The sequence below is a fragment of the Corvus kubaryi genome, unplaced genomic scaffold (genome assembly GCF_017639235.1).
Source record: "Corvus kubaryi isolate FWS band 111438036 unplaced genomic scaffold, C.kubaryi_AGA036_p1.0 37352, whole genome shotgun sequence".
Classification (NCBI taxonomy): domain Eukaryota; kingdom Metazoa; phylum Chordata; class Aves; order Passeriformes; family Corvidae; genus Corvus; species Corvus kubaryi.
In genome coordinates, this window is record NW_024581114.1 from 1,194,551 (window position 1) to 1,205,513 (window position 10,963).

A 10,963-nucleotide genomic window follows, 5' to 3' on the forward strand; every position below is an offset into this window, starting at 1 on the left:
CAGTAATGCAGATTGTGCACACTAATGAAGACTCAGTTTCCAAATTCAGGTTTTTCCATCACTATTAGCAATGGAGACTGCAGCAGGTATTCCAGATATTAGGGCTGTAGCTACATAACAAGTGGTATTTTCCAAAGCCCAGGGGTGTTACCAATATCCCTGAAGCACACGGGAAAAGACTGTTAGTTGTTAACATACCTTGTCATTCTTGAACGATAGAAGATGCAGAAAATTGATTTATTTTTATTTTCCAAGTACAGGTAGGGAGAAGAACCCAGGTGATCCAGCCTGTGCATCATGAGTTACAGTTTCCACAAATCTTTCACAAATGGCACTGAATGTGGACTCGGGCAGGGCCGGGTGTGCTGCACTAAAAGCACTTTTAACATGGGTATTTGAGCTGCAGAGATCCTGGTTATCCAGCTAATAATTAAATCTCCAACTTTTATCATAAAAACCCAGTAAATTTAGTTTAACTGTTCACTGTATCTATAAATGGAACAAAAATAGCTGCTGGTAACTATGTAAACCCTTCATCATCATTTACAGAAGTGATACCATCCCTTCTCACATCAGAAAATTTTCAGGCATCCCTCACCTATTTAAAACTGTCAAGGCAACAGTGGAAGAAAAAAAACCCATATCACAAATCAGAACAGGACTACTTAATGAGATCACTGCCTCAGCTCCTTCCCGAGAAAATAGTAAGGAAAAACATTTTGTTGCACAAAAAGACAGGAAGGAGGTGGTGACTGGAAGTGTTTTTGAAGCTGTCAAGCCAAGTTTTTCATGCATTCTTTAAGTGGAATTAATTTTTAACATTTAAGTGATACAGCAGAACAAAGTTTAACAAAATGCCATCGGACTTGCCCAGCCATGGTAGGCTGAGATTCAACTGGGGAACTGCACTGTTGGCCAAGCAGCACCTACAACCCATGTTTGAAAACTTAATCCCACTGGATGCAGGGCATCTGCCTTCCCAAAAGGAAGGCATGAATCTAAACTTGCCTAAACTAAACCTCAAAATAAAGTTTAGGTAAAAATGTCAGATTTGCAATGGATGTCATTAACACTCTGTTTAGTAGGAGTCATCCCAGTTGGTAATTTTAGTATTAATGACACATTTTTCTCCCTGATTCGTCCATATTCAGAAACTCCAGCAAGCCTAAAAACACCTTCTCCAAGTCAAGGCTTTCAGATTTTGAGGCAACAAACCACGAACATCCACGACTGGTACTTTTATAATGCCCATTCTGGACACTGTCTCCCTAATTTTAAGTGCTTACACTCCTGGTTTCCACACTGCTAATAAAACAAACACGTGCAAACAAACAAAAAGCCACAGGTCAACGTGAGCTAAAACTACCTGTCATTTTCCCAGGATTACTGAATTCCAGAGCTCCACAAATCCTTCATTTGACAAGATCAGAGGAAAAGGTACCTACATACATTTTCCAATTAGTTGTCTGCTGAAGCTGCTGAATTCCATTCAGAATCTTCCGAGACCTAATCTTTTCCTACCTTCTTCAAGTGAATGCTCCCTGAAGAGTTGAAAAAGGCATATCATGAAGGTAAATTGAGGGCAACCATTATTGAAAAGGAGTCATAAATACTGTTAGATTAAGAGATGTATATAAAGATAGAGAACAAGTAAAGGGGAACACTGTCTTTTAATAAATTTTGGAATTAAAAAGTCACTTAATAAAACTGCAGTTGTATCACATGAAAAAATTTACATGCAGGTCATTTATCTCTCTTTTTTTTTTCCCCCCCATAAAAAAAGAAAATCTGTGTTAAAACCCCCACCACTGTCTGTTCTGGCCAGTTTGGGTACGTCCTGTGGGGCTGCATGAAGTCAGCTTCAATTACTCAAGAAACCATTAAGTATGAAAGAAACTCCAACTAATAACAATTAAAATATATATTTTTATAATTCCAGGTCCTTGAAGGAAATTGTGATAGAGTTTGAACAAAGTTCTGAGTCATCACACGAAGGAGCCCAATTTTAGCATCTGCTGGGAGATGAAACAGTGAAACTGGCATTAAAACCCAACACAAACGAGTTGCTTTAGAAGCTAAATGAGTATTTTTACCCTACTGCAAGCCCCATAATTTAGTAATTTCTTATTCCTATCTATATTTGTTTGGTTATAACTCAGTAATACCATGCATTTAGGAAACTGGCTTAAATTCTGCATCTAATTTAGGTCTACTGAATTTTGCTATGAAAACAGCACACGGCCATGAAGCAGAAAACAGCATCACGTGTGCCAGCTTACACTTTCCTCCACAGATGTGCACAGCACTTCAGGGTGATGTTGAGCAGGAGAACTATGTAAAAATATCCAACTCTAGGCCATTAACCTCTCCAGTGCAACGGATCTTGAAAGGAATACATTATCCCAAATCCATGGGATTATCCAAAGTTTCTCCAACTTCTTACAAAAGAGAATAAACTCAATGCAATTTGGTTAGAATGCCAGTTTCCTCGAGAAACTGATATTTCAGATAAAAATAGCGAGATCCTCATAAAATGAAAATTCAACTGCTTTGTCACCACTCTGTTAATCATTTTTATGAAGAAAAAAGGCATTGTTACAATGGCTCAAAATCGTTCCTTTAGTGAGCAGTAGAATTGGTCAACAGGTTGATTGCTTCTTCCTAGCTAGCAAAGGTCTTCCCCACATCCTCTTTCCCTTTGTATTTCCTCTTGCCATGTGTGAAGGGTATATATCTGTACTTTATCATGTGCTGCAAAGAGAAAACAGCAGTTGTTGAGGCAAGAAACTGAGGTAGTATTTAGGAAAAATGCTTTAAAATACACATGAAAAATTACTAAGTCCTCTAGAAAGGGAGTTCTTAGTAAAGGTAATGAAATAGCTAATCCTACAGCAGTTTAAATCTAAATAGGACTATGAGAGCAGTTTTATAAACATCAAATTTGGCTTTACCCAACAATTTGGACACTATAGGGAAGGTTACTGATTGGGGAACCACGGGAAACTTCCAGAGCACAGAGGTACTAATTCTTTACTACCCTTTCATCTTTAATTTACCACTTCAAATCACAGTACACCTGTCCAAAATTCTGAAGGTCTGGGAAAAAAATTAGTTATTTTTTTAAAATGCCAACAAACCATAAGTAATTTGTTAAAATGGTCTGAATCAATTCTCTGTGTTCTTTCCCTTTTCCCCATCTACTTTCTCACATCACCTTGTGAGAACTTCCCTTTTCACCCACCAGAGATGGTTCAACACCTCTGCATCCAAAATAGCCACAGGAAGTGGATGAGAACCTGCATAAAACCCTGATACTGCACTCTGAAGTCAAAACCTTTCGAAAGCAAGAATAAAGTTTTGTAAAATCTGCTCAACACCGTAAACATGCCCCACTTGAAGAACTAATGTTCAAAGAATTAGTTACTGAAGTTCCTCCAGTAAACCAAGTGTGTGCAGCACATTTAACCTCTGAAGGGCTCCACTGAATGGCCAGTTTGGAGCAGTGCTGTAAATCCTGACATCACAAATGCTACTCTCTGTTCTTGCCAAGATCTCACCTTGATTTGCCTCTTCATAGTGATACAAAATAGCATAATGAAGTACATCACAAGGATTGGCCAAAACACAGGAACGTTGAAAGCCTCAAAGAATGTACAAGCCATAGCAACCAGGATTCCTTTAGTGGCAGAATGCCTGAAAAACAATAGTAACAATTAATCCTTCAAGCCCAGCTACCACTAATGTCATGCAGATATTTATATTTTTCAAAAACACAACACAGGCAGATGGATGCACTCACCAGAATTTGAATTCTGGGAGCCTTCTAATGAAAGGCCGAAATTCTTCATTTTGCCTTGTAGGTAAGGAAGGACCATCATCTAAAAATAACAGAAAAGAAACCAAACCACAAACCTCCTCACAGTAGTTTTTTTACACTATTCAGATTCCAGATTCTTTTTACTTTCTATTTTAAGACAAAAAAAAAAAAAAATCACAAAACAAAACCACGCCCAATTTCCATTGTTACACACAGATCCCAGTTAGAGTTGCTGGTTTAATGTAAGTTCACATAGATTCTTTAAAAGGAACTTAACACAGATTCCTTTAAAGAAAACAGGGAATAGGAATGCCAGGTCACTTGAGTGACCATGGGGAGAGCTTAAGTCACATAAACCTCCTTTCAAAACACAGAAAACTAATACAATATGGACTATACTCAAGTCCCATGAAAAAAGGACAAATTTTATAGCAACTTCTGATGTCAACTTGCATAGATATTTTTCAGGTCTAAGAAATACAATATAATGCTAAAGTCACATTATCTTTACACTATTGTATCAGACAAAAGGAGCTGGAAGTTTGACCAACTTTAAAATGATGGAAAAAAGGAACTTTTCCTCATACCTGAATCTTCCATTAGAGAGGGGTCTACCTTTGGCGACAGGAAAGCTATGAAGAGGTTGAGGTGGTAGATTCCCAAGGCATATGTCACAATGTACCAACCCTGCACAGGAAGGAAGAGACAAGGGTAAAATCCTCCTGAAAATCATTTTCTGATACTGATTTTTTAACAAGATTAAACAATCTGAGTTTATTGCTTCCGTGAGAAGCTTCTCTATGTCCTCACATTGACTGAAAGGTTTCTGGGCTTGTAAAAGTATCAGGAATTCTCACTGATCAAAACAAGTCTTAGAACATGACAGGAGAGCAAATTCCTCGTGTAGTGACAGATTGAACACAAAACCTTGGTCTGGCATCCAGGTTCTCTATGTTCAAGATGTGGGCTTAGAAAGTAATAAAGAGCATAAAACCATCCCTTTTTAAATCATCTTTGCAGCATTCAGTCTCTGAAACTTTCCTAGTACTATGACCTGTAAAGGTTTCACATTTTATAATCTTCAGGTTTAGGGAATAACAGTTCCCAAGTTCCTAACTGAACTGCAGACTGGCATGGAGCAGAAACATCTGATTAGTGGGGAAATGGTCTGCCGGGCCTGCAGGGAGAGAAACGCTGACAAAGCCATTCTTTACGGTTTGCATTTTAGAAAGGAACCCCTGGCTCTGTGCATGTTGTTACACACCTCGAATATAAAAGTAAAAACTTAATTACAAGAGTTTTCAGAGATTTATTTTGTGATTTCAGATTGCCATCAGAGGAATATCCTTGAGTATTCACACATATTTTCTCTCTGCAGCAGGAATTTCTACACTCACAGGATGTGTTCTCTCCTCAGACTACACAATTTACCTTCTGCCATGTCCTGAACGATACCACACGTGATTCTAAAGTAACAGCACACTTCAGAAACACTCTTAAAATCAAAATTAGACCAACAATAATATCTGGAACTACTTCAGCACCAAATCCAGGTCTCTTACCTGCAGTAAATAAACTCTAATCATGTAGATAAAGCTCAGCCCCAACGTTACAATCCATCGCACTGCGGTGTAGGGGGTGGATTTGTCTAACCAGGACTGGTAGATCTAGGAGGAAACACAAAGTGCACAGCTGTAAAATACTTGATGCACAATGGATAAAGCTTTTTTGAGGGTAGTATGGGCAAAAGGAAGCACTTGGGAGGAGTATTTTGGGGAAGAGAATAACATGAAACATTTGTATTCTTTACTACAAATAAATTACACAGAACTATACTTACAAGCTTCTATATTTTACAAAGGCAAGAAAAAAATTTAATGCTTGGGGCATTATAAAGCAATTTAAATGTTCTGTATTTTATGCAAGTTGTTTTCCTTATAATGAATTTTAAATGAAATCTGAACTCACTCCTCATTTTTGACAGTAACAACATCTATTTCCACTGTTCAATGTCATATATGTGCCATTTAAATATTCCAGTAAGCCATTCATTATCGATATTTATCTATTTTAAAAGGCTTCAAAAGAAATCTTTTGTATAGATTTCAGCATTTCAACAACCCATCCAACAAGCAGCGAGTTCAAGAAGCTGCAGTGAGATCTGCTTCTAAAGGAGTCAGAAAAATCCTTCACAAAACCAACCTGTCCAAGTCTTGAGAAAAATCTATAGACCACAGAAGGTTTTCCATGCACAGACTCCCCGATGCTGTCCCCTTCTGACATGGTGGCTGTGGAAACAAAACATGGGACAAGGGAACATTGAAATCCAAAATCTAAGCTCAGAGCACAGTCTCTGAGCCACCATTTGCATACAATATTCTTTTGGCTCATCCTGCTTGAAACAAATTATTCTGAATGAAGTATTCTCAAAGAGAGGACATTTATGCCAAAATGAATGAAAATTCCTTGTCCAAGAAAGCAAAGAACAGGGTATTTTACAAAGACGAGACAGGATCCAGTCCATTTTGGGGAAGGAAATAAAGAAGTCCATAAAGAAATTCAAGACAAGCCCAGTTGAACACTGTCACCTTACTAAGACACAGGCTGAGGTACAACCCCTAAGCAGTGAGACTGCAGCACCTCCCTCCTGCCACCTCAGCCTCCAAAGGAAAGAACAAAACCAGAGTAAATATATTTTTTTCAAAAGCTGCTTAGGATTTTAAATACTGAGTAACTACATAGTAAAGAAGTAAGTTCAGGACTCTGCACACCAGTGGTTTCAGACTCTGCCAGAGCACCAAACCCAAAATGCTGCCCACGCTGGAATCATTCAATGAGTTTCTCTGTCTCTTGAACACCAAGAGCTGAGCAGTGACAGAAAAGTTTTATGCAAGAGCAAAACTGTCCAGTCAAAGGGCCAAGAGTCTGAACTCAAATTAAAAAATTACCCAAGGGAGTTATTTTTCAGTTCATGCTTCTGCTACCAACTGAAGAGCTTTATTTTTCTTATCAGTTAAGCTTAACTGAGTTTTACAACTCACTTCAAGATAGAAGCCAAATAAAGTGGATCCTAAGCAGAAACATTTTGCCACATCACCAAGAGCAATCCCTGGCATTACTTCCTGGAATCCTCATCTGTGGGTGGGACTACGTAACTCTGGGATACTGGGAGTACATTCAGCCCTACTCAAGAGCCTCAGAGGATAACAAATCTCTATGAAACATTCATAAATTAAAAATAAAAAAGTAAAGAGTCTTAGATGCTGCAATACAGTGACTGCTGCAGAAAATTTAAGACCAAGGACAATTTGAGGAGGCACAAAAACTTAAAGCTGTGCATTTTTTCTGTAAATATCTGAAAACTATGTCCTATTGAATAATCAGAAAGTAGAAAAAAGGAGCCCTGTTACACTTCAAAAGGCAAGGAGACTCATTAGGAGGCTTCAGGAGCTGAGTCCATTTTATTCAAGCTATAGCTAAAAGAAAAGAATAGAGTAGAAAGTCATACAATACACAGACTTTACAATTACAGGCAAAAAGAAGTAATTATTCTTCTCCCCATTCTTGGCAGGGCAGAAATTATTCAGAATTCTCAGCTGAGCATAATTTTGTGCTTTATTTTGTGGGGTTTTTTAAAATGTCCCAAAGTATAAAGCTGTAACAGAAAGTTATTCAACTAATTAGAATCACAGAATAACTTACCAGAGACCAGTGAAAACTCTCATAGTCTCAAAATTAATTCTACAGATACATTCACAGCAAATATGGGCTACAGGCAGACCTTACATGACAATCTTGTGAATCACCTGTGCAGAGCAAGTGGAACATCATGTGTGTGAGGCTATTGAAGGCTTTATGTTGGAGCAGGGATCTTGCTTGGTGTAAAACATTACATTATATGTGATTACGTACGATTTTTTATCATGCACGCAGTTCTTCCAGAGCAGACCAAGAAATACAACACTTCTGCTGAGGAGAAACCTTTCTGGGGCTCAGTTTAATAACAAGACACAGACTAGAATTTAAGATAATATTTCCTCTCACATTAAAAATTTGCTGAAGGAACATCCGTAATGAAAAATTACCAAGAGCAGGAGTGTTTGGCACCGCTCTGAGGGCAGTTTACAGTTAAGAACCCTGGGCAGTATTGGTTTAAGGGAATAATTAAACCTAGACCGTTGCAATCCCTCTTTCATAATCATGGAACCACAGAATAGTTTGGGTTGGGAGAGACCTTAAGCCCAATCCAGTCCCACCCCTGCCATGGACAGGGACACCTTCCACTACCCCAGGCTGCTCCAAGCCCCGTCCAACCTGGCCTTGGACACTGCCAGGGATCCAGGGCCTCCCCACCCTCACAGAGAACAATTCCTTCCCAATATCCCATCTAACCCTGCCCTCTGGCAGTTTTAAGCCATTCCCCCTTGTCCTGTGACTCCAGGCCCTTGTGAAAAGTCTCTCTCCATCTGTCTTCTAAACGTAACATCAGATTCACTGTTCAGCACAAGGAGCTGTGCCCACCCTCCAGCCACTTCACCACGGCCAACACTCAGCCAGACACACACAGATTAACACAACCAACGAGGGAACAGTTCGCTACCAGCAGAACCAAGGCTCCTACTAAAACCAAACCATATTACAGCAGTTTTCTCTGCTGCAAACACCACGTAAGCAAAAGCATGGCCTTAACAATTATGTTTGTCCCCGCAAATGTTACGGTAATTTCATTACAAACACCACTGATCGCGGAATTCTGAACAGCAGAACCTCGGGCACTAAATATTTACTTTAAGCCTCACATCATCACGCAGAGGTACAGAATTTGAGGACAACTCTGCTCACGATACAGATTTTTCTTAAACGTAAAATATAAGTGAAGCAGGTAACTAGCAAGAACACATTATTCATTCAAATTACCTTATCTCATAGAGGAAATGGTTTTGAAGAGCAACACACTAAGGTGACTTATTAAGAACTAAGTGAATGGACAACCACGGGGGGAAAAACCACTGGTCACACAGACTGGCTTTTTACACTAAAAAAGGCAGTGTTTAATTTTATCCATTGCAGCAGCAGCTGAGCAGCACCTGCGCTTCTCGTCTGTGCCCGCAAGCGGGGACTTCCCCTTGCCCGGGCACTGCTCAGCCCCGGCGCGGCGGGACACCACGTACAATGAACGGGGAGGAGCTGCGCTGCCTCGGCACGGAGCGGAGCGAGGCGGGCCGGCTGAGGGGGCACACGAGCCCCGGGAGGCCCCGGCTGCAGCGCCGAGCCCGCAGCAGCCCCCGCGCTCCCGGAGCAGCCGCTCGCGCCGGGCCCCCGCCCGCCCGCGGGTGTCAGCGCCGCGCCCGGCGGCCCGGAGGCGCAGTGCCCGCTCCCGCTCCCACCCCGCGCTGGCCCCGGTCGGTCCCGGTACTCACAGGCGACCGGACCGGTCCTGCCTTCCGCTCCCGCCCCTCCACAGACAATATGGCGACAGCACCGGCTCCACTTCCGCTTCCGGGGCTCCGGGGCGGGGCACAGCCCCGGTGCTGCCCCGCTATTGGCCCCCGGCGGAGCGGGAGGGGCCGCGGCGCCGGGCGGGGCGGGGGGAGGTGCGCGCCGTTCGTGAGGGGGGACGGGGAGCGGGCGGGACGGTAGAGACGGAGAGGAGGGAGGGGCGTGTGTGGCCTGTGGGGCGGGACGGGGATAGGCCGGTACCGGCGGGGACCGAGCGCACGGCAGGACACGGCGCGAGCCGCTGGACGGGCCCGCCCCGCTACCCTGAGGGGGGCGCGCGGCCCCGCCCCCCCGCCCGCGCACCCAATGGGAGCAGCCGCTGAGGGCGGGCACGGGCGCGCGGCCAATGGCGGGACCGCGACGGGCGGGGAGGCGGGGCCGAGGGCAGGGCCGAACCGAGCCGAGCCGAGCCGAACTCAGCCGAGCCCGAACCGAGCTCTGCCGAGCTGAGACGGGATAGGCCGAGCCCGAAGCGGGCTCTACTGAGATGGGTCGAGTCGAGCCCGAGTCGAACCGAACCGAGCCGAGCGGAGCCGCCTCACAGGATGAGGCCAAAGCTGTTGAAGGATTTAAGTTTTAACGAGTTCAGTGTATTTTATTCTATGAGCACGTGAACGTTTGGGAATCAAAATCTGTAGGAGAAGACAAGAAATACTCGTTACTTCGAAAAAGAGGAGACACAAACATCCCTACACGTGCTGAGGTGCGTTTGTTTCAGTGGAACAGAAACACTGATAAAGGAACCCCAGGGTTCCTAATTTTTTTCCCCTGGATTCGCTGCCACCAAGCTGTTCCTAACAGTTCTGTACCGCCCTCGGGCACCACTGGGCGTCTCTCCAGCATCTGTTTTGGGGTTGAATGAGTAAATTCTTCAGGTTCAGTGGCTGCAGCATTTAGTACTAAAGTTTACACTCAGTACGTGCTCAAAAGTGACAAGATGCCGAAAAAAGTCCTGACACTCCTGAAAATCTATTGATTTAGTATTTATAGTATGCAAGTATATGAGTATACTTATTTATTTCATACATATAATAAATAGGTTAAAAATTAAATATATCAATATACAAATGATGTAATATAACATAATATATCGAAACATTTATACAAAATATATAGGGAATGTTTATATATAATATATAAAATATATTTTAACTATTTATATATAATTACACATAAATGTACATTTATATAACTATATTATTATGTATTACTTAAAAGACACCCCCTTAATACAGGTGATCCCTCAGCACATATTGCTTTCAAATTATATAGCTTAACATTAAACAGTAAGAACATAAATGCCGGTTTTTCAAGCAAAATAATAGGTTAAAGTTCTTCTTTTTTTTTTTTTTTGAACCTTTTTAGAATTATATATTTACTTACTTAGCATATTATCACAGGTGTATGGAAGAGCTAACCAGCCTTCTGGAAAGCAAACAGGAAATATGGGAAAGAATCAGAATCCTGGAATGATTTAGGTTGGAAAGGACCTTAAAGATCATCATTGGAGGAATCATGGCTGGGCAGCCCAGGGGGCACAAACCTGGTCGTAACACAAATGGTAAAATTTGGTTCAGTGCCCAAAAAAGGGCAAATCTTTAATGGAAGGGTCTGGGAAATCTGCCTGCTTTGTGCACGTAAGGTTTT

At 41.9% G+C, this 10,963-nt stretch overlaps 1 protein-coding gene across 1 annotated transcript; it reads right to left on the bottom strand.

Annotated features, from left to right (window-relative positions):
• Positions 1-1,651: 1,651 nt before the first annotated feature.
• RER1 (retention in endoplasmic reticulum sorting receptor 1) lies at positions 1,652-9,343 on the bottom strand. The gene is made up of 7 exons (XM_042032007.1): positions 9,238-9,343; positions 6,020-6,105; positions 5,380-5,484; positions 4,405-4,504; positions 3,800-3,878; positions 3,558-3,693; positions 1,652-2,751 (listed from the first exon to the last, which is right to left on the bottom strand). The coding sequence occupies exons 2-7, from the start codon at positions 6,098-6,100 to the stop codon at positions 2,662-2,664; spliced, it is 591 nt and encodes a 196-aa protein (XP_041887941.1). The 5' UTR covers positions 6,101-6,105; positions 9,238-9,343; the 3' UTR covers positions 1,652-2,661.
• Positions 9,344-10,963: the final 1,620 nt, after the last annotated feature.